This window comes from Cebidichthys violaceus, unplaced genomic scaffold, assembly GCF_023349555.1.
Source record: "Cebidichthys violaceus isolate CVI_PGR_0920_01 unplaced genomic scaffold, fCebVio1.0.p SCAF_21, whole genome shotgun sequence".
Classification (NCBI taxonomy): Eukaryota; Metazoa; Chordata; class Actinopteri; order Perciformes; family Stichaeidae; genus Cebidichthys; species Cebidichthys violaceus.
Window position 1 is genome coordinate 4221595 of NW_027176384.1, and position 20116 is coordinate 4241710.

The window sequence follows — 20116 nt, forward strand, 5'->3', positions numbered from 1 at the left end:
TATGCTTGTGTATGCTACTGTATTCTTATATTTATTTTGTTTATGCTACCTATGTCCTCATGTTTATGCTTCTGTCTTTATATGTTGTCTTTAAATGTAAAGACTTTGAGTTTACATGTAATGAAATCTGCTATATGAATAAAACTGTCATTGCACCACTTCACTGAATCCTCTAGAGGGCAGTATGTGACTTCAGGGCTCACCTGATCGGTTCCCTTTCAGTCCACGGACTCTATTTGTTTCACTGTGTAATGTTGTTGATGTGTTAAGGATTCTTGTTTAGGGTTATATGATTTCACATTACGTAATCAAAACTTAGAACCATTTTTATTATACCATTGGTCACACACACTAGAACACTTCATAGCATGTTGTATGATCAAAGTTATTTTTTATATTCTATTTATGCCTCTTTAATGTTAATAACTACATTTTAATCAGCAACCATGTCATTCTAATAATATGTATTTATGTTTCACATAATTTTCCTGTAAATCATTCAATTCATGTGTAGAGACAGTTTTGCTGCAAAAACTACCGGATACGTGCACACGCACACACCCACGCCCTGTGAAAACTTTACTCACCCCTGATTGGTCCATACAGGGCCAAAGAGGGTGGGGGCAAAGCCGTGATGAATTAGCATACCTATCCGGGCTGATAAATGTGGCGGCAGTCTCACCTGATGCCTCACGCAGCACCAGACTGCGGATCTGGTGTGCGTGGCACGAGAGTGGAAGTCAAATTCTGATCTGGGTAAAATCAAGGTCACTCACCTCACAGAAGCCACGCACAGGTCCGGTCACCGTCCGCGGTCTGTGCGTAAAAGAGCACAGCCAAAGCAGAACTTTACGCGCTCCCAGGAGACGTCTTCCCTCTCGCTCCTCCGGCCGGTGGTTGTGTGAGACCCTCCGGTTGTTGACTTTCACACCCGGTTCTGCTGAGTTGTGGCCGGTCCGATACAGAGCTCCGGGTCATCCATGAGGCTAGAGGCCGCAGCCAGGATGGATGTGTTCAGGAAGCTGTGGTCGGCGCGGAAGCTGATTCTCGTGGTGTTCATCCCGCTGTCCCTGCTTCCCTTACCGCTCATACACCCCACCAGCGTGAGTACAATAAATGGAATATTGTTATTTTTTAAATTATAGACAGAAAAGACATTTCAAAATCTGCCAGAAAGTTCTGAAAAAAAGAGCACATTGCAATTGGATGGTAGATTTGAAAGGAGATTAGGCTAACATACAACAAATCAAACTAATTAATACTGCTGGTCACTGTAAGACCATTATTGATTTTGATTTGTATTTCAACACACAAGAAAGTAATTTAGTTAAAAATTATTAAATATATCATCAAACCACATAAATACCCAGAAAACAGCCGATGCCGCAGTATACAAAACATCCAGCTGATGTGTTGCGGTCCCTCCTGGTTGCAGCTAATGGCTTCACTGTCTTTGTGTGTGTGTGTGTGTGTGTGTGTGTGTGTGTGTGTGTGTGTGTGTGTGTGTGTGTGTGTGTGTGTGTGTGTGTGAGAAAGAGAGAGAGAGAGAGAGACACTAGAGACAGAGAATTAATCAAAAGGCACACTGTCCACTGTGTTGATGAATGCTTGTCTCGAGCTTTCCCAATCATCAGCTGAGCTATGTGTGTGGAGGAGAGATGTCGCGACATGTTGATGAGATGGAGATGCTGCTAAAGAGGGAGAGAGGAGGAGAGAAGGAGTGAACCACTTGATGCTCCTTTGGGCTCACGCCCTCTGTGACAGCCACTGAGAAGTTCTCATTCTGCCTCATAGCTCGTGTTTGTCTTTCATAAAATGTGTCAGACAAGTGAGAGTTTACAGGACACATACCTTAACCTCATGGCACAGAAACCTATATTTTACCATGTCTGCCTGTTCTGTTTGTTGTGTCTTAACTTACAGATTTACATTTGCATCAAAAATCTTTTAAGTGGGCACATAGGCCGTGAACAGAAACCAATACTTTGCATTGTCTGCCTGTTTTAACTTATTTACAGATGTACACATAACATCCAATCTTAAGTGGGCCTTTAGGCGATGCGCTGTATTGGAGTTTAAAAGTGTTGAATTGATTTATATTAAATTTAAGAGCAGTAGATATAGAAACACTTTTTGTAATATGTAGGCAAACCAATAAATTACTGTAAAATGTTAAACTGTGTAGTAGTGTGTTGCGTAGTTATTTTGATTGAAAATTAATTTTCTATGGCACTTTGCTGCTCTAAACACTGATTTTTCTGGAGTGTAACTGTTTGAAAATGACGCATTTACTATTGTTAGGTCTGCAGCTCCTTATATTTTTGTCTATGTGGCCCGCAATCCAAAAAGTTTGGCCACCCCATGGTCCAAACGGTCCACATTAGCCCCAGTTTGTGCCTTTCATGTATTACCACCATATTGCAGTTGCAGTTACAGTCACAGTGCTGATCGTCAGTCAGACACATTTTTTTCTCAATCTTCTAAAAATTCTCTCAATCTTTGAAAATCTGGAAGACTAAAATATTGTTTCTGTTATTATCAGCTATATTTCCTTCTTTCTATTATTTTATACTTTCATACAAAATTGCACGTTAGTGCTTTACAAAAAGAACATTTCCAGTTACGTAGATCACAAAATACAGATGCAACTTGAGAAAGTGCTAAATATCATTATATTTTATTTTTCAGAGAAACTGACACTTTTTGCTGCGACTCACTTCAATGATTATTCACGAGAGGCATCAAACTGGGGCCAGGTCCAAATCTGTACACCAAAAATCCTTTTCATATAATATGATTTTGTCTAGTGATTAAGCCGTAATGAATTAAACTATTAAGTCGCACATAACATGCAAAACGGAATAGAAATGTAAAGGTATTTAAAATAAACAAGTGGGTTTGTTTGTAGCTAACATTCTTGTAAATAATCATGCAATCACATGCTCATTACCACATCATTAATATTAACTTTCAGTCGTGTTTTTTCAACACTCGCTGAATATGGCCGTTGCTAAAGAACCACCATCTCAAACAATAACTGCACGAGTTGTGACAGGTGTGTGTCTATATATTATAAATGGGATCTTCTGTGTCGCAGGTGTATGTGTTTCTTGTAACGTCATTAATATTCAAAAGGAACCGTTACTTGCTCACTTGTTGTCCGTTAGCCAATCGGCTCTGTGGCCCGGGAGCCTTGTTGCTATGTAGGGACTGGTGGATGTTTGGCACGAGTCGGTGGCGCAGGATGAGGGCCAACAGAGAACAAAAACTTCACTACAAAGAAAGAAAAAGAAAGAAACAATCCGAGCAATTAAGTTATATAATCACCTACCAGCACGCTGGATTTTGGCCCCACGTGGCTTCCTTACGACACCAGGGACCCCAGACTGTGTCAAGAATGTGACAGGGGTTTGAAGAGTGTGTGTGTGTGTTTGGAGTAGTACTGTGTCCAGCTGCAGAAAGACAGAACATCTGCTGGATGCAGTCAGGCCAGGTCAGACGGGGAGAGAGACTTGACAAAAATCCAAAGCCAATGGCAGATATACATGTGCCATTTTGCATCCCCATACAAATTAATAGCTGTAGATTAATCAATCTATAGAACAGAAGTGAGTACAGCATAATGTATACTTGGATACAAAGAAAATGTTCTCTAGGATGCCAAATAACAGTCCATTGAATGTTTAAATTAAATGGCCCTCGGGTTGATAATGTTGGTCCGTCAGTCATTTGGTCCACCATTTTGGTCCCAACTGAAATATCCCAACAACAATTGGATGGATTGACATTACATTTTTAACAGAATTCATGGTCCCCAGAAGATGAATCCTAGTGACTTTGGTTATCCCCTGACTTTTTCTCTGGCTCAACAATTTCAGAGTGATGCAAGATGATGAATTTTTGTAGGCCAACCCGGAAGTTAGAATTGCACTGGTTCCCTCGACAAAAAGCCAACGGGGTTTTTCCATCGGATTTTCTTCAACATTATGCCTGGTAAACATCAGCATGCTAGCATTGCTATTGTGAGCTTGTTAGCATGCTGACGTTAGCATTTAGCTCAAAGCATCACTGTGCGGACATGAAGCCTCACAGAACTAATAGCATGGCTGTAGACTCTCAGTCTTGAATTATATTGTTATGTTATAGTTGGCATATCATGCAAAACTCACTTTTACATTGGGTATCTGGAGTGCCTACCAACACACAAACTGTGAAACAAACTGTGAGACAATCCAGTCAGTTTTTTGTTGGCTGCCTAGATCAGAATACTTTCAACAAGCCATTGCCATGCGGGCTCATTAGAATATACCACTCACTGCTTGAGAACTACCTTTGCAAAGGTGCGCCATATTTTTCATGCAATCCAATCAAAGTGCTAAAATGGAGTGTTTCAGACAGAGGGGGAATACAGCTATATTCAGACAGTATGAGAAACATTATGTGTTTTTTGAATATTAAAGCATGGACACATGTTCTAGTAGAAACCCAAAATACAAGTATGAACCTGAAAAAGAGCATATGTCCCCTTTAAATTCAGAGTGGTACATTTTACCCTTTATACATGAATCACATTATTCAACATTGAAAGTACTGTTGGAATTACCATCTTTAACATGATTCCCATGTTGGTATTTATGAGCTGAGAGCATTGAAACTCTACAGCTGATGGTAAAATAGGTGTTTATTCTTGAGTGCATGTGTTTTTGTATAGATGGTTTCTCACATCTCACTATATTTGACAAAAATAGACAAGATCTCTAGATTTTAAGGCTTTACTATGCTCTATGTATGATGTTGGTTTAATCTGCATATGGTTATACAACAGAATGTGTGTGTGTGTGTGTGTGTGTGTGTGCGTGTTAATGTTATCTGTCATTTTAAAAGCCCATTTAGACCTCTGCTGATTGGTTCAGTGAATAGAGATTTCAGCTGGAGTCCTTCAGTCACTGTGTTTTTTTTGTTTTTTTTTCTTCAATCAATGTCCACAGATAAAGAGAGTTGATGAGACGATCAATGGTCTTCTGTTACATTTGAGACAGAAATTGGCCTGTCAGCAGTAAAACTGTCAGAGTTTGAGCAAAACATCCAACTCATCTGATTGAAGTTTTTAGGTCATAGAGCTATGCTGGACATACCCACATGTGAAACTCTTTGGTTGGTTAATTCTGGCAGTTAAATCTGCCAGCCAGAGATATTATGATGCCTATTTAAATTTTGAAAGCTAAATTAGGGCCTCAAACCTCTTCCTCTATACAGCCTGCTGTGACACACACAATCACACACAAATATGTCAGGCACTCCAGCATCACATTCTTACATTCTCAGAAAATCAAATTAACTTTTGCTTACATTGTTCTTTTTTTAAAATCTTTGAAGTTTCATGCTTGTCACAGCAGTCTGACCTCAAAGCAAACACGGGCTCTCCTCCATTAGCATGCATTGACTGAGGTTGCATCAGCGATGGATGTTTGAGGCTCTGATTGAAGCTGCAGTCCTTGTGTGGCAACTATCTTCCGATAAACAGAGACCAATAGTCAATGATCAGTGACTGCTGAATCAGACATCACCCTCTGAGGTTATTATGTCGTCCATGTTTGTCTCTCTTTATCTGTCTATTTGTTCTTAGTTCCCTTGTACCCCCTCTCTTTTCCTCTTTCCATTTTTCTCTAAAAGATTAACAGTTTAAAACCTAGCTTTGCTTTAATCCTGTTACCAGGAATACACACATTTTTGTTGTCAGTTCTTTTCTTTTTTTTGCCACATTCTCTCTTTGTGAAGTTTGTATGTGTTCTTGGAGGATTTGGATTGTTACATTTTCCTTGGCAAGGCCCTATTTGGTTATGAACTCTAACAACTTGTTCTGTTCTCAGCCTAATCCAACAGCTGTGCCTGGAAATGCCTCTTTCCTCTTGCCAAGTTAATCCACAGTGAATAATCCAAACAGGAGCACTCGTTGTTGTGTTGGAGTTACAACCTGTGGAATGAAAGCCAAACCAATACCAAGCCACAGCTGCTAGAAGCAAATTTGGTGATCCCAAAGACTGTCGTTCTGAATCCTCGAGTTCAGACTTTTGGCTGTCGCCATTTTGGTTTTGGGCCATTGCCCTCTTGGCTTTTTACAACCAGAAATGACACGTGAGGGTGCAGCTAAGTACAACTAAATGCTGAATTTTGTAGTGGTCCAAAATATATAGAAAATTTAACTTTCATGAACTGAAAACACCCTGTGAAAGGGTTAAAGTTGTAAGAGGAAAACAGGGACAACTTCCAGATCGGACAACGTCTTGGTAGCGACCTGTCAATCCCAAGGTAGCCACACCCTAAACATACTCTGCTTTACGGTCTATTTGACTCTAAATAGACCATAAATTACGAAATGAAGATCATGCTGTATTGAAGAAGACTTCAAACTAGAGATTGAGACCATAAACTCATGTTTACAATGTTTACTGAGGTAATAAATCAAGAGAGAAGTAGAGTCATTTTCTCATAGACTTCTATACAATCAGACTTCTTTTTGCAACCAGAGGAGTTGCCCCCTGATGGCCAGTAGAAAGAATTGGCTTCACTTTTCAGACCCGGAGGTTGCAGCCTGTGTGATCCCTTGATTTTTCATCAATACTTGCAAAAGTAATAACAATCCCATCAGCCTCAGCTCTACTTTGCTTTTATTGAAACATTAGGAAATATTAGCATGCTAACATGCTGAATGAAGTTGGTGAACATACTGAACATAATACCGGTTTAACATCAGCATGTTACTAATTATTTGCATGCTGCAAGTTTGTATTTAGCTCAAAGCAGTACAGGAAAGTTGTAGTTTTTGTACTATTTCATTCATCAAATCAATACCAACAGAAAGGTTTCATGGACATTTTATAACTTAAAACTAGATTTTATTCAAACAGGACACAACAGAGATGCAGAAATCATTTTAAAAATGGGTGCTATGCAACACATTTGGCAGTGATTTCTGTAAAGTCCATGGTTTGAATGCCTGTGAGGTCTAAACAGGTCTGGCCATGCCTCATCCTGAAGCCCTGTGGCTAATTCTCCGCCCTTTGGGTTTATTAATTTGAGATTAACTGACCTGTTGCTGGCAAGATGTTACAATGAATGTTCCCCTTACGTAAAAGTAATACAAGCTCACACAGCATGTGGCAGAAGTGGAAAGTGCGTATGTTTAACAAATGTGGGTAGCAGGGTAACAGATAAATCATTCTATCCAAATTACATAATTTCGAACAGTGCCTTAGATCTGGTATTAAGTTTGTGTCCTTTTGTGCAAATATTTTTTCTGCAATTTAAGTGTCAACTGTAAGGACCCATCCTTGCATTTGGGGTGTAAAATTTAAAGTGGTGTAAAAGGCTAAATGAAAGTCTTGGTAATCTACACAAGGTCTTAATAAACGTCACGAGATTCCTCTTTAGTTTTTAAGGTTGGGGAGCCTGTCACTAAGCCTGCTACTGTTGCAACGGAGCAGTACGAGAGGCTGGTATGTCGATATTATATAACCATTACCAGATTAATGCAACATCAATGTGTGTGCGTGTGTGTGTGTGTGAGAGAGAGGGGAACGTGTGTGTGTGTGTGTGTGTGTGTGTGTGTGTGTGTGTGTGTGTGTGTGTGTGTGTGTGTGTGTGTGTGTGTGTGTGTGTGTGTGTGTGTGTGTGTGTGTGTGTGTGTGTGTGTGTGTGTGTGTCTAGCCCATTTGGATTCTGAGTATAAACCACTCACACACACACATCATGCCAATCACAAAAACTTTATTGCTACCACTCTGATATCTGTCGGATAAATATGAAGCTAGCCAGAAGATTGTTAATTTAGCTTAGCATAAAGACAGGAAGCTGGGGTAAATAGCCTGCCTAGCTGTATTTAGTTAACTTAATCAGCTTACAACCCTAAGTAAAACCACAAAGTGTAGTGTTTACACCTTGTTTTTTGTACGAATTAACAAATGAGATGTATGTGATTTTTTTGCAACCTTTGGACAGAGGCAGGCTAGCCGCTCACCCCCTGCTTCCACACATTACGATGCTAAGCTAACCGTATCCTGGCTGTAGGCTTCTCTTGTTTCTCAAAGTTGCCAGACGTATCTGCTTTAATGTTAAGTATAACAAAATAAGTGTCTTATCTGGTCAGTGATGAAACATTATTTGTTCCTCCCTTTGTGTTTCCTCACTTACAGGAGGCATGCTGTGCGTACGTGCTGATGGTGACCGCAGTCTACTGGGTGTCTGAGGCTGTTCCCCTGGGCGCTGCTGCTCTGGTACCCGCTTTCCTCTATCCGCTCTTTGGGGTACTCAAGTCCAGCGAGGTGAGTCTCTATGTATTGTTAGCCGTCTGTCTAGTTTTAGTGCAAACATTTTCTCAGAAGCTGAAATGCAAAAAGCCCCCTTGGAATTGGTGAGGACAAAAGGGGTCAAGGGCTAAAAGACGCTAAAAAGCCCCATCAGGCTGCTGAGTGGGGTGATCATTTTCTGTTGGTTTTGTCACTTCAATCTTTGACAGGAAGCTAATAATGTGAGTGGCCCTCTCCACCCCCTGCGCTCTCCTTTCCAATAAACAAATTAGGCTGGTGCTGATAGCATTATCTCATCACAATGACTACAGTTACATTGATTGTAATTTGCTGAAATCAGAGTGATTAGAAATTGTCTTGTAAACAAACAATTCAGATTGCTTCAACCCAAATAACAATAACATAATACTGGAGCAGAGTCATGGTGTGTAACAATAAACTCCATTGACCTTAATCTGGATTAGCCTATGCTGAAATGTGTCTGCTTACATGGGTTACTTACAGTTCCATTGATACTTCTGTTTACATGTTGCAGAGTTAATTTATCCATATATATCCATTCCCCACATGCTATTTGTCACAACGTCTCTGTTTTTCTGTAAGGGATGTGAAACATAAATCTTTTGGTTTGAGAAGATTAAACGGATGAAGGGGAAACAAGGGCTCTGTTGCAGGGTGTCAACCTTTGTCACTCTCAAAGGACTAAAAGTGAGAGGAACACTTATTAGAGCTAAACCATGTAGGGGTTTACAGCAATTTAGGGAAGCAGCAATGCTGGGGTATCCAGTTGTGACGACGTGTTACTGTGCTGGTAGTAAAAGTCAGCTGATCAGATTACTGTATATGTGGGTGTGCAGTAAATCCAGATCGGGAAGGAAATGTGTGAAAGGCCTTTCTGTGCGCTGAACCAAGTGTGTTTCAAGAACTCAGATCCACCTGCATGTATCCGTATATACTTTTAAGAATGTGATAGGCTTCTTGGATGAGTTTCCATGACTTTTTAACCCTTTTAGATCACATCCCCGGTCTTATTGTGCACCTATTTGACAATATATGCAAAACATAAAAAAAAAATATGTATTTTTAAATGAAAATCCAGTTGCCTTTTCTTCCCCTAAAACAAAATATGAAGTTTGTTTACGTAAGCTAGAATCGACTAATTTCAACCAATAATATGACATCCATCCATCAAGCAATCTGCAACCTTTAGCTGCAAGGGAGGTCTGTATCGCGCTACAAGCTAATAGCCTGTCCACTTTTTCCCGGTCCAATCAAATGTGAAGGATTTGATTCAAATCCCTCTGTTAGCTGTACACCGCTCAAATATTCCGTTTCACGGGGGAATACTCACAGTACATAAACTAAAGATGCTCTAACATCTGCTTCACTGGGCCTTTTAAAACCAAAGATGTAATGTTAAAATGTGTTGGAAATGACTCTGAAACTATGAATACTGCTTGTTGGCTGTAAATCTAAATTAAAACTGATTAATAAGGTTTTCTAAATGAGTATTGCTGACACAGGTGAGACAAGGAACTATAAGTAGGACAACAGGTGACCAGTCTTTATATTGTATATGCATACTGCAGCACTTATTCTGTATCTGCAAACCTGGAACCTCAACAGCTTACATTATTCATCAGTGAGCATTTAAATATGTATTTTATCAAGTCTGTATCTTGCAACAAACATTCCTTTTATTTCAACTATAGAAATATTTGTAAAGTCTAATACTATTCATTGGGGCAGTCTAGAAAGTTGCTCTTTCAGGTGATTTTACAATTTTAAGAGTTATTATGGTGAAGGGAGGAGGAGAGTTGAAAGCATGTCCTTGCATCCTGTGTAGTTTCTGTCCTGTGCTGCTCCTTTGGGTATGTTGAAATGGCCGAGAAAGAGAGTGCGACGGAGCGATGTGTAAAAATGTCCAGCAGGAGGAAGTGCAGCGGGTTTTAGGTGAGAGGTGAGGAGACGCGGTCTTATACAACACTGCGAGGCCGAGAACCCCACGGGTGGGAAGTGGGGCAGATTAAAAAGAACAAGTGGGAAACTGTAAGTGTTGATCCAAAAGAAGGAGGGGGAAGTGCCTTCCCAGGAGGGAAAAGCAAAAAGCCCCTTGTCTACTTTATCTTCCTGAATTTGAAATCACACAAACTTGTATATGTGTGTATGTTTAGGTGGCAGCGGAGTACTGTAAAGACACCACTCTGCTGCTGATGGGAGTCATCTGCCTGGCCGCCTCTATAGAGAAGTGGAACCTGCACAAACGCATCGCTCTGCGCATGGTGATGATTGCAGGGGCCAAGCCTGGCATGTGAGCAGCACACGTCCACACACTCGCTATACACACTCAATCCTGTTGAGTGAGGACTCACACTGGTTGTCCTACACAAACGTAAAAACACACACAGACAAAGACATCATTCACTGTGCCTCTCTGTCCCTCCAGGTTGGTGCTCGGCTTCATGTGCTGCACAGTGTTTCTGTCCATGTGGCTCAGCAACACGTCCACCACGGCCATGGTGATGCCCATTGCCGAGGCCGTCCTGCAGCAGCTGATCTGCACCGGCCTGGCCGACGGCCACACCGACTCCGAAACCGCTGAGGCCCCCGAGGACGACAGCGGTACGTCTGGCGCCGTCACCACAGGGGGAGGTCACTGAACTATTAAAGCTTCTTTGAAAAAAAATAAAAATACTCTTACATTTAACAGATGTTGATAGAAATGCTCGCACCAACACCAACGCAAGACTGGTGGATGGATAACAGTCGGTGAAGTTAAGCAAACTCAAAAGTCACAAATATGCGATGTGTTAAGAAAGTAGATGGATCCAACTGTAGCAGAACAGTTCATCTTGATTATAGTTCAGCGTGTTCCACAAGCAGTTCAGGATTGTGATGAATGTTGTTGTCTGCAGCTGTTTCAGAAAAAGAAGAGAACTTCGACAAAAACCAGCTGGAGCTGCTCTATCGCAACGACAGGTACGTGTGTGTGTGTGTGTGTGTGTGTGTGTGTGTGTGTGTGTGTGTGTGTGTGTGTGTGTGTGTGTGTGTGTGTGTGTGTGTGTGTGTGTGTGTGTGTGTGTGTGTGTGTGTGTGTGTGTGTGAGAGAAATAGTTATTTCTCCACAATTTTCCTTGTTTACTTCTCAATTGCAATTGCCAGGGATTCCCAGTATGTATCGCAGGCCAACTTCAATAAGTAAATTTCACTTTCTCAGTTATCTTTCTTGTTTTTTGTTTTATGATTAACATTTGTTCACAGCTTTTCAGCAATAGGGTGCTGCAGGAATGAGTCTTAAAACTCGGAAATTAGTCTGCATTTCTTCTGCAGATTTGTGTGTGTTTTAAAAAAGGCAATCGCTAACAACTGGCTAAATGAAACCACAAAAACGTCAACACGCCAAAAACTAGTCTGCTTTAAATTTAGTGAAGTCATTTGAACAAGGTGTGGTTTGTTTATAGCCTGACGTTAGCTTTTTACTTTTTACTTAATCCCAAAAAATGTTTTATATTATCTTGCTGAAGAGAAAGTGTCAGCATCATAAACATTTGTTTGCCACAGAGATTATTTTCTGCATTGATACCAAATATACCAAATAAATTGGCTGTTTGTGGAGGGAACCAGTGTGATGCTAACTTCCGGGCTTGGCCTACAAAAAGTCATCCCTGCAGCGCTCTACAGCGTCTCCTGCATTCGATAACTGACATCTTTAGTCACTGTGAAGTCTTCATGCCCTCTTCCCTTGTCCCTCCAGCAGTGACTGCACTAAACAGGAGCTCTCCACAGGCGACGAGGAGGCGAATGGTTTGGGTCTCATCAGGCACACCAACGGACACCTGCCGCAGGTAAGGAACACACGCAGGCAGACACACTCACACGGGACAATTAATGCCAGCAACATTATTTCTTCATTCATTCACAACATCCCCCTCGTTCCCTCTCAGGTTGCGATCGAAATCCCGAACGTGAAGCGCGTGAGGGCCAGGAGGGACTCCCAGTATCCCACCAAGAGGGACCACATGATCTGTAAATGCCTGTCGCTCAGCATCACCTACGCCGCGACGATCGGCGGCCTCATCACCATCACTGGCACGTCGACCAACCTCATCTTTGCCGAGCAGTTTAACACGTAGGTACACACACACACACACACACACACACACACACACACACACACACACACACACACACACACACACACAGTTAAAAGCCTTCTGGGTTGATAAGCATCCACCATCCGCAGAAGGTGAGAATAGATATTATAAGCAGCTTTAAAAACTGGTATCAGACAGGTGTTTTGGTTGGGTATTAGCTCCCATAGACACCATCTCAACTCAAGCTTATTTACAGCTCGATTGAGTTATTGGCTGCCTTGCTGGTCAGACCGAGACAGTTCATGCTAACCCGGTGTCTGGGGGGCTCGCAGGATCTGAGATCAAACTAATCAGCCCCCACGGTCCTAACAGAGCCGATTTCCTCCAGCCGCGGCACTAAGCCCGGCAGAATGGCCTCCTTCATGTCGCAGCTTGTTGGACAAAGGTCAGGTTTTGTGTGTGTGTGTATGTGTGTGTGTGAGAGCAGTAGTACAAGTAATCCTAGGAGTGATGGTACAAGGAACAGCAATCAATCCAAGCAACGGATTTATAAAAACCCTCCCTAAATATTACCTTTAACTTTGAGTTAACTTTAGTCAAATAAAGTGAGATTGCGCTTGCGATTCTTGAGTTAAAAAATAGCCTGAGGTCAACTTCTATAAGAGAGAGAGACCCCTGGTGAAGTGCGAGTGTCCAGGTCAGTCAGTCCAAGTCCCTGTCTGCAACAAGCCCATGCTAGTACGACAAGGTCAATCAATCACGTACTCGCATGCTCGGCAAATCTCTTCTTTTGAATATTTACCGTGTATGCAATGATCATCAGTTATAGATTATTGCTTATATCAGTTGCTGCTTCTTCTAGGCCGTAGTTCTTCCTGAATTTGTACTTAGAACTAGTGCTACATTCACTGATTGTGTAGCTTTACTGTCATCAGAAATCATCCCCAGGTTCTTTTTGTTCTACTTTCAGAGTTTGTCTGTTTTCTGTCTTCCATTTCGTGGTCATAGGATTTCCTATAAATTCTTCAAAATAAAAGTCCTGCGTTACGTTTTGCTTCTTACTCTTCCTCCGTGCAGAATTAGAAGACTTGTGCATTCCAAATCGCATACTTGTTCTTTTTGCTCTGAGTATATACTGCAGCCACCCTCAGAAGGTACATACTGTTGCATGCATTATGTGTTCAATTAGGACATACTACATTTTTCATAACATTGCACGTTGACCAGAAACCCTGCAGAAGATCTGCAAAGAGGCTAAAGAGCAGCTTATCTACAGTATATTGCTGTAAGGGGGGACAGTCAGCTGTGCTGCTGCGCAGATAAACGGACGGGAAGGACAACAGCTGTCAGTTAAAGCAGAGACCAGAGGTCATGGGGGGGGCAGTTGATGGGGGACAAATGGTTATTTTGGACTGGGATAAGCTCTTTTTTTTTTTTTATCAGTATGGGCGCTGTTTAGTGGTCACAAGGTTCAGCCTTTAAAGAAACATCAATACATCACACACTTACATGTCAAAATCAGTGCAACTGTTATTCAATGATGGACCTTGTCGTCAATGATTGGCGGCCCTTTGCTAATTAGTGCTGCTGTTTCTCTAAATTAAAACCACATATCCCATCAGCCCTCTTCCTTTTTCCTGTTGGAAAGTTCATTTCTAGCCATCACAGTGTAAAACAAGTGTTAAAGGATGACAGCCTGCACACGCGGTTGAATTAACTCTGCGTCCCTTTCTTTGTCATTTCAGTCGTTACCCAGACGCGAAGGTGATAAACTTTGGCACGTGGTTCATCTTCAGCTTCCCCATCGCCATCATCATGCTGGTCCTCACCTGGCTGTGGCTGCACTTCCTCTTCCTCGGCTGCAAGTGAGTGAGTGTGTGTGTGTGTGTGTGTGTGTGTGTGTGTGTGTGTGTGTGTGTGTGTGTGTGTGTGTGTGTGTGTGTGTGTGTGTGTGTGTGTGTGTGTGTGTGTGTGTGTGTGTGTGTGTGTGTGTGTGTTTTGGTGTGTGTGTGTCCTAGTTTGCTATGTGATTACATTGGTGCTGTAATCATGCATTTTATCATTATAGACTCACGAGAATCCCTCTGTCCATCCGCCATTGTGGCCACCGTGCCTGTTGGTGTCCTGTGGCTGCAGGTTAAATAAAAAAAACAAAACAGAGTGGTTGATTCTGTTGTTGGGGTGTGTGTGTGTGTGTGTGTGTGTGTGTGTGTGTGTGTGTGTGTGTGTGTGTGTGTGTGTGTGTGTGTGTGTGTGTGTGTGTGTGTGTGTGTGTGTTCAGCTTCAGGGAAACGTGCTCATGGAGTAAGAAACGCAAAACCAGGAGAGAGATGCTGTCGGAGATGAGGATCCAAGAGGAGTACGCCAAACTGGGACCCATCAGGTGGGTTTCTCTGGCCTAGCTTTCCTGACTGGATGTCCCTGGAATATTTCAAGTTGTATTTATGGGAATTTGGTCAATTCCTGTCACTGACAAATAACATGAACACACCAGGAAGGAAGATCATTTAGAAGTGGTCTTAGCTACAGAAAATTCATGGGAAAATCCGATAATTTATTTCCTGTACGCAATTTTAAACGCTGCAAAAATGTCTCCATTTACCATTCAAAAATATATTAATGGTCCCAATAAACAGATGTTTGGCAGCAGCCTGTGTGTATTTGTGTGTGTCTTACTCACACACCCAGACGGGACGCTGTAGCTAAAACCACATTATCACTTGTGTAATTGTTGCGGGTTTCTGTGTGTGTGACTCCCAGCTACCCAGAGGTGGTGACCGGTGTTTTCTTCATCCTGATGACTCTGCTGTGGTTCACAAGAGAGCCTGGTTTCGTGCCTGGCTGGACATCTCTTTTTGAGAAGTAAGTACCCATAATGCACCACAGTTAGTGATCAGACACACACTGTCAGACACAAAATCTGCACCATAAGAAAAGTTATCGTACTAAACTATGACAATAACAAGATAAATTCAAAGATTTTGTAAGCCCTTCTTCTTCTGCATCTTTTATATCTGCGTTACATCGGTGGGTGTTTTCTCCTTCAGGAAAGGCTACAGGACCGATGCGACAGTGTCTGTCCTTCTGGGCTTCCTGCTCTTCCTCATCCCTGCCAGGCGACCCTTCTCCTCCTCCTCCTCCAGCTGTAGGAACACAGGTCAGGACCACACGCCCGTCCAGCCTGACGTCCAGTTTTTGATACGGGTGCACTACATTTAGTTTATCTCCAAAAAAGGGAGAGGAAAACTCAATATTGATGTACATTTTCAGCTTTATTTAAAATGAGTAGTTTTGCCTCAGACAAAGATATTTAGAAATCTTTGTCCAGCTCAATTCATAAGTCAACCACAACCATTATGATTTTCCTCTATTAGCGATAAAGTTGTACAATCATACACAGTCTCCTTGGCCTGCTCCAAACAGCTGTTGTTACCAGCCTGTGCGGGGTGATTTTATGTTATGATGTTAAAAACACAGAGAGGTAAACACAAAAACTTGACAAAACCATAATTAATAATTTGACTTTGTTATGTAACAGGACATTTGACCTGTATTTACTGCTTCAGAAGATGTGGTAACGCTTTATTTATTGGGACCTTCTTTCTCCATTTTTTTTTTTATGGAAAATAGTGCTAAACTTATGCAATTGATAATTAATATGAATTGCTATAGTTTGTAATAATTAATTAATGATGAATACATTTTAACTTGGGTTTAAATGGAGTTTTTCTTTCAGAGAAATCCCTATTTTCCCTATGATCAGCACCAAATTACATAGGAAATATCTTGGTAATTACCTGTAAAATAAAGCATTACTAAAAATGTCTTTATCATACATATTATATACTACAATGCAATGCAAAAAATATCATATAATATAAGAGAACAATAAAGAATATCCATGATGAAATGATTAATAGATATGACGCTTATTTAATACTCGTTTATTAGTTATATGAGCAACAGGTCACCCTATTGGCATTCCAGCTGTATTGACATATTTTCTGTGGTTTTCAAACACTTGATGACAATTCAGAGTCTGACCCGCTGGCTCCCATGATCACCTGGAAGGACTTCCAGAGGCTGATGCCATGGGAGATCGTCATCCTGGTGGGAGGAGGCTATGCACTGGCTGCTGGTTGCAAGGTACTACGCATGTGTTTGTGTGTGTCGTTGTATTGCAATATCTCCAAGATTAGCTTCAGGTCATCGCTTGAAGATGAGGAGTTCAGATGATCTGATTTTGTCCGCATGCACAACCCTGATTTAAATGATGGACTTTAGGTCAAAGCGGTAGAGGTTTAGTGAGACGTGGTTGCAACTTTTGAGAATGCTCGTGTGTGTGTGTGTGTGTGTGTGTGCGCGCGCGCGCAGGTGTCAGGCCTGTCGGTGTGGATCGGCAGACAGCTGGAGCCCATGAGCGGTCTTCCTCCGTGGGCCGTCACCCTGCTGGCCTGCCTGCTGGTGTCGGCGGTCACCGAGTTCGCCTCCAACCCGGCAACTCTCACCGTCTTCCTGCCCATTCTGTCAGCGCTGGTACGGCACGCAACCCCTCACGCAAACTTACACTCAATGCCTGGTCCTCCAGTACCCGCCAACCAATAACTTACACAATGAAGAGGCATTTTCTTCTGAAGTAGCACACTGGCAAAAAACTAAAAATACGACTTATTCATCTAGCGTTTGTGACTAAAAAAGGCTGAAAATAAAGGGAGAACAGCTAGCTGGCTCAATCCAAAAGTATCTAAAACCTTAAATGACAGTGACTTTCTGGACTCCAAGAAATAACTTTGTTTTTACACTTTTGTTCCCATTAGGATTAAACAAACAATATTTAACACGTTAAGTGAGCATAAGAGGTGCTGGTAGGTGGATTTTGTTCCAAGATAAGCGAAGCAACTACTGGCTTCAGCTTCATGTTGAACAGGCCGATATGACAGTGGTGTCAACCCTATTTGATATTTAATACAAAATTGTCAAACTATTCCTTTAAAAGACACACATGACCTGTCGTCTTCTTTACAAAGGGCTGCGTTGCAAAACTTACTCTGTCCACGCATACGTTTCCTCATAAGTGGCCATTTTGAACGAAGCATCACATTGAAAACAGGGCCTATGAAAGCAGTTTTGAAACCATTTACCGCCTGCTTCATCTTCTTTTGACTTTCCTTCTGTCTCTTCTTCCTCTATTCTCTTTACCCCCCCCCCCCCCCCCCCCCCACCCACATTGTTCTTCTTCACCCACTTCCCTACTTCCAGTCAGAGACTCTGCACATCAACCCGCTCCATACTTTGATCCCGTCCACCATGTGCGTGTCATTTGGGGTCATGCTTCCAGTGGGGAACCCCCCCAACGCCATCGTCTTCAGTTACGGCCATGTGAAGATCAGCGACATGGTACAACACACACACACACACACGCACGTGCGCGCGCACGCACACACGCACGCACGCACGCAGTCACATGCTCCTTCTGCACCTGCAACTTCAAAAGGCTCGAGAGCACAGTGTGTCAAAGTTGTTTCGTGTAAACAGAGGAAGATGAACAATTTTCATTCTTAACTCTTGCTCAAACTTATTGTGAAATTTATTTTCGCTCTTCTTTTAACATGTTACCATCTGTTTTTTTTCCATTTCCTCTTCCTCTCCTCCAGGTGAAAGCAGGCTTTGGGGTGAACCTGATCGGCGTGGCGGTGGTGATGTTGGCCATCACCACGTGGGGGGTTCCCCTCTTCGACCTCAATGAGTTCCCGGCCTGGGCGGTGGCCAGGAACGTCACCGGGAGCTTATAACCACTGCCGGGGTGGGAAGATGAATCACCGGAAGACGAAGAGAGAGAAAGCGACAGGGGAGTGCTACTGTAAAGAAAGACAACATGGAAATGATGTCAAGAGGACGGTGTTGGTGTTTCTCAGAGTCCAGTCCTTTCGGATTAAACTGGACTTGAAGGAGGAGAGCGGAGAACCATTACCTGGTGCCTAGATGTAATAATTAGAATGATCATTTTATTGGCTACAAGGGGGCATCACGAGAAATGCAGAACTGTGTGGAGCTCTGAAACGGATATTTTGTTATTTGATTTATAATAGAAACAGAGCCACATCATGCCTTCCTCTGTGGATCAGTTTGATATTTAGATAGAAATAAGCTACATGGGCAGCGTAAGTTAGCCTCTTTTTAGCTGGGTGCTTGCTGAACTTCTGCTGCACTCAAATGTACTGCAACACGTTGGGCTGGTGACAAGCTTGCTGAAAGAATTTGAGGCTTCTGCTACGGCTGATACTGTACTGTATACACAGAGCTACTTGTCGTCAAGCCTTTCAGATGTACCTGTTATCTCATGATATATGAGTTTTTAAAAGAGGTAGAAGCTTGGTTGTTCTCAGAGGCGGCCTGCATTAATTACTCTGGAAATCTAGATGTCTAAATATGTGCCTGATTTCTTTACCAAAGTTTCTGGAGCTGATTCTGTGCCCCATCACACTGTCAACGCTGAACAAGCAACTCGCAGTACCCACTAGTGCCTTTTTCCCATATGACAGTGTTACTGCCTTGCTTTAATCTCAGAGCAGGGCAGGAGCTGGGTTCACTACCACCCTCCTTAAATTATGAAAAGCAGGAGTGTAAGTGCTTTTTACTGTGCAATTGATACCGTTAGAATATTAAGTGTACGCTGTACTGTATTTAAGGTATAAAAAGTCCAGCGTTTGTTGATCAATCAAACCACCGTGTGTTTTATGATGATTCAATTTTTGAGCTTTTCCTTCTCTTGAAGTTTGGAAGGAGACACTCCTGCCATTATTCTGTGTATTCAGAAAGGTGCTTTTGATTCAATTGTCCTCTCCATAGTTACTTCTTTGCCTTCAGTCTTTTTTGTGGGGGAGGGGGGTCATGCTGAAAACATCTGAAATCTTCATAATTAGATTATGAAGTCATAAAACCAGAGAGTATTTTGCTAGGTTGAGGTCAGGAGGTTTATTTGCCAACATAATAACTTAACAAATGAAATTGTTTGAATGTCAGCAGTTATAAAATGCCAATATTGAGAATCAATAGCCTCTGTTATTTATCACAAAGGCGTATGTTTTATGAGATGTGACAGATTGTCATGTTAACCAACAGGATGTTTGGTCAGGAGGTGGGACTTTTCTCCTGGCATGTGAGGGCTAACAAGAAATGCACATTTGGGAGGCTGCAAAGGTGCCTCCAAGTTCTGAGTTGTTGATGAATGTAGCATCTAAAGGCCTCAGAGGAAAGTGAGAGAGGTAGCACAGGGTTGTATGGTACAAAAGTGTGTTCAATCAACTGTCAAATCACAATAACTGTTGTCTGATGTTGAAAAGGTTTGCACATAACATTCACTGTACTGTGCAAAAATATAAAAGATGTGCTTTGTATTTTTACACAAATTTTAATTGCAATTTGTTTGTTTTTTTATATCACTGCATTTAAAGTTTAGGTCTTAGTGTGGGCAGAATCAAACGCTTTTATTTTGTAATTTATCCAGTTCTACTGAAGGTTTGACACATCTTGAGGGTGTTGCAGCAGTGACCTTTGACCCAGGGGTCTTTTGTAAATACACAGATTTGTAATATAAAGCCTGTTTCCGAATGAGCTGTAATATTCCTAAATCATGTGTTGTCTCGACAGACGAAAAGCTAGAGGTAGGATGATACAAATATTATACACACACAAAAATAAAACCACTAAAACCAC

General features: G+C 41.9%; 2 protein-coding genes across 4 annotated transcripts in view; one reads left to right on the forward strand and one right to left on the reverse strand.

Moving 5' to 3' along the window:
• The window catches only part of zgc:162331 (uncharacterized protein LOC793007 homolog), a 41767-nt gene extending 40227 nt beyond the window's left edge, over window positions 1–1540 (reverse strand). Inside the window, exon 1 of the mRNA XM_068716980.1 lies at window positions 777–1540. The gene's annotated coding sequence lies outside the window, so the exon portion shown is untranslated. The remainder of the gene's footprint in view (window positions 1–776) is intronic.
• On the forward strand, window positions 977–20107 carry slc13a4 (solute carrier family 13 member 4). 3 transcript variants are annotated; one of them, XM_068716977.1, is made up of 15 exons: window positions 977–1103; window positions 8193–8321; window positions 10481–10617; window positions 10753–10958; window positions 11222–11285; window positions 12061–12151; window positions 12251–12435; window positions 14146–14265; window positions 14682–14783; window positions 15161–15262; window positions 15448–15557; window positions 16437–16546; window positions 16775–16936; window positions 17660–17797; window positions 18055–20107. In XM_068716977.1, exons 1-15 carry the CDS (start codon window positions 981–983, stop codon window positions 18190–18192), a joined length of 1917 nt encoding a protein of 638 aa, XP_068573078.1. In that variant the 5' UTR covers window positions 977–980; the 3' UTR covers window positions 18193–20107. The 3 variants fall into 3 exon arrangements, with proteins under 3 accessions (XP_068573078.1, XP_068573079.1, XP_068573080.1); XM_068716978.1 differs by having other exon boundaries at window positions 12064–12151; XM_068716979.1 differs by having other exon boundaries at window positions 10753–10928.
• Window positions 20108–20116: the final 9 nt, after the last annotated feature.

Excerpts from the sequence above, each read along its gene's own strand:
- slc13a4 (XM_068716977.1), top strand. The coding sequence starts at position 981 with ATGAGGCTAGAGGCCGCAGCCAGGATGGATGTGTTCAGGAAGCTGTGG. Across the intron at positions 12,436-14,145 it reads TTTGCCGAGCAGTTTAACAC|TCGTTACCCAGACGCGAAGG; the intron begins GTAGGTACACAC and ends TTGTCATTTCAG. Across the intron at positions 14,266-14,681 it reads TTCCTCTTCCTCGGCTGCAA|CTTCAGGGAAACGTGCTCAT; the intron begins GTGAGTGAGTGT and ends GTGTGTGTTCAG.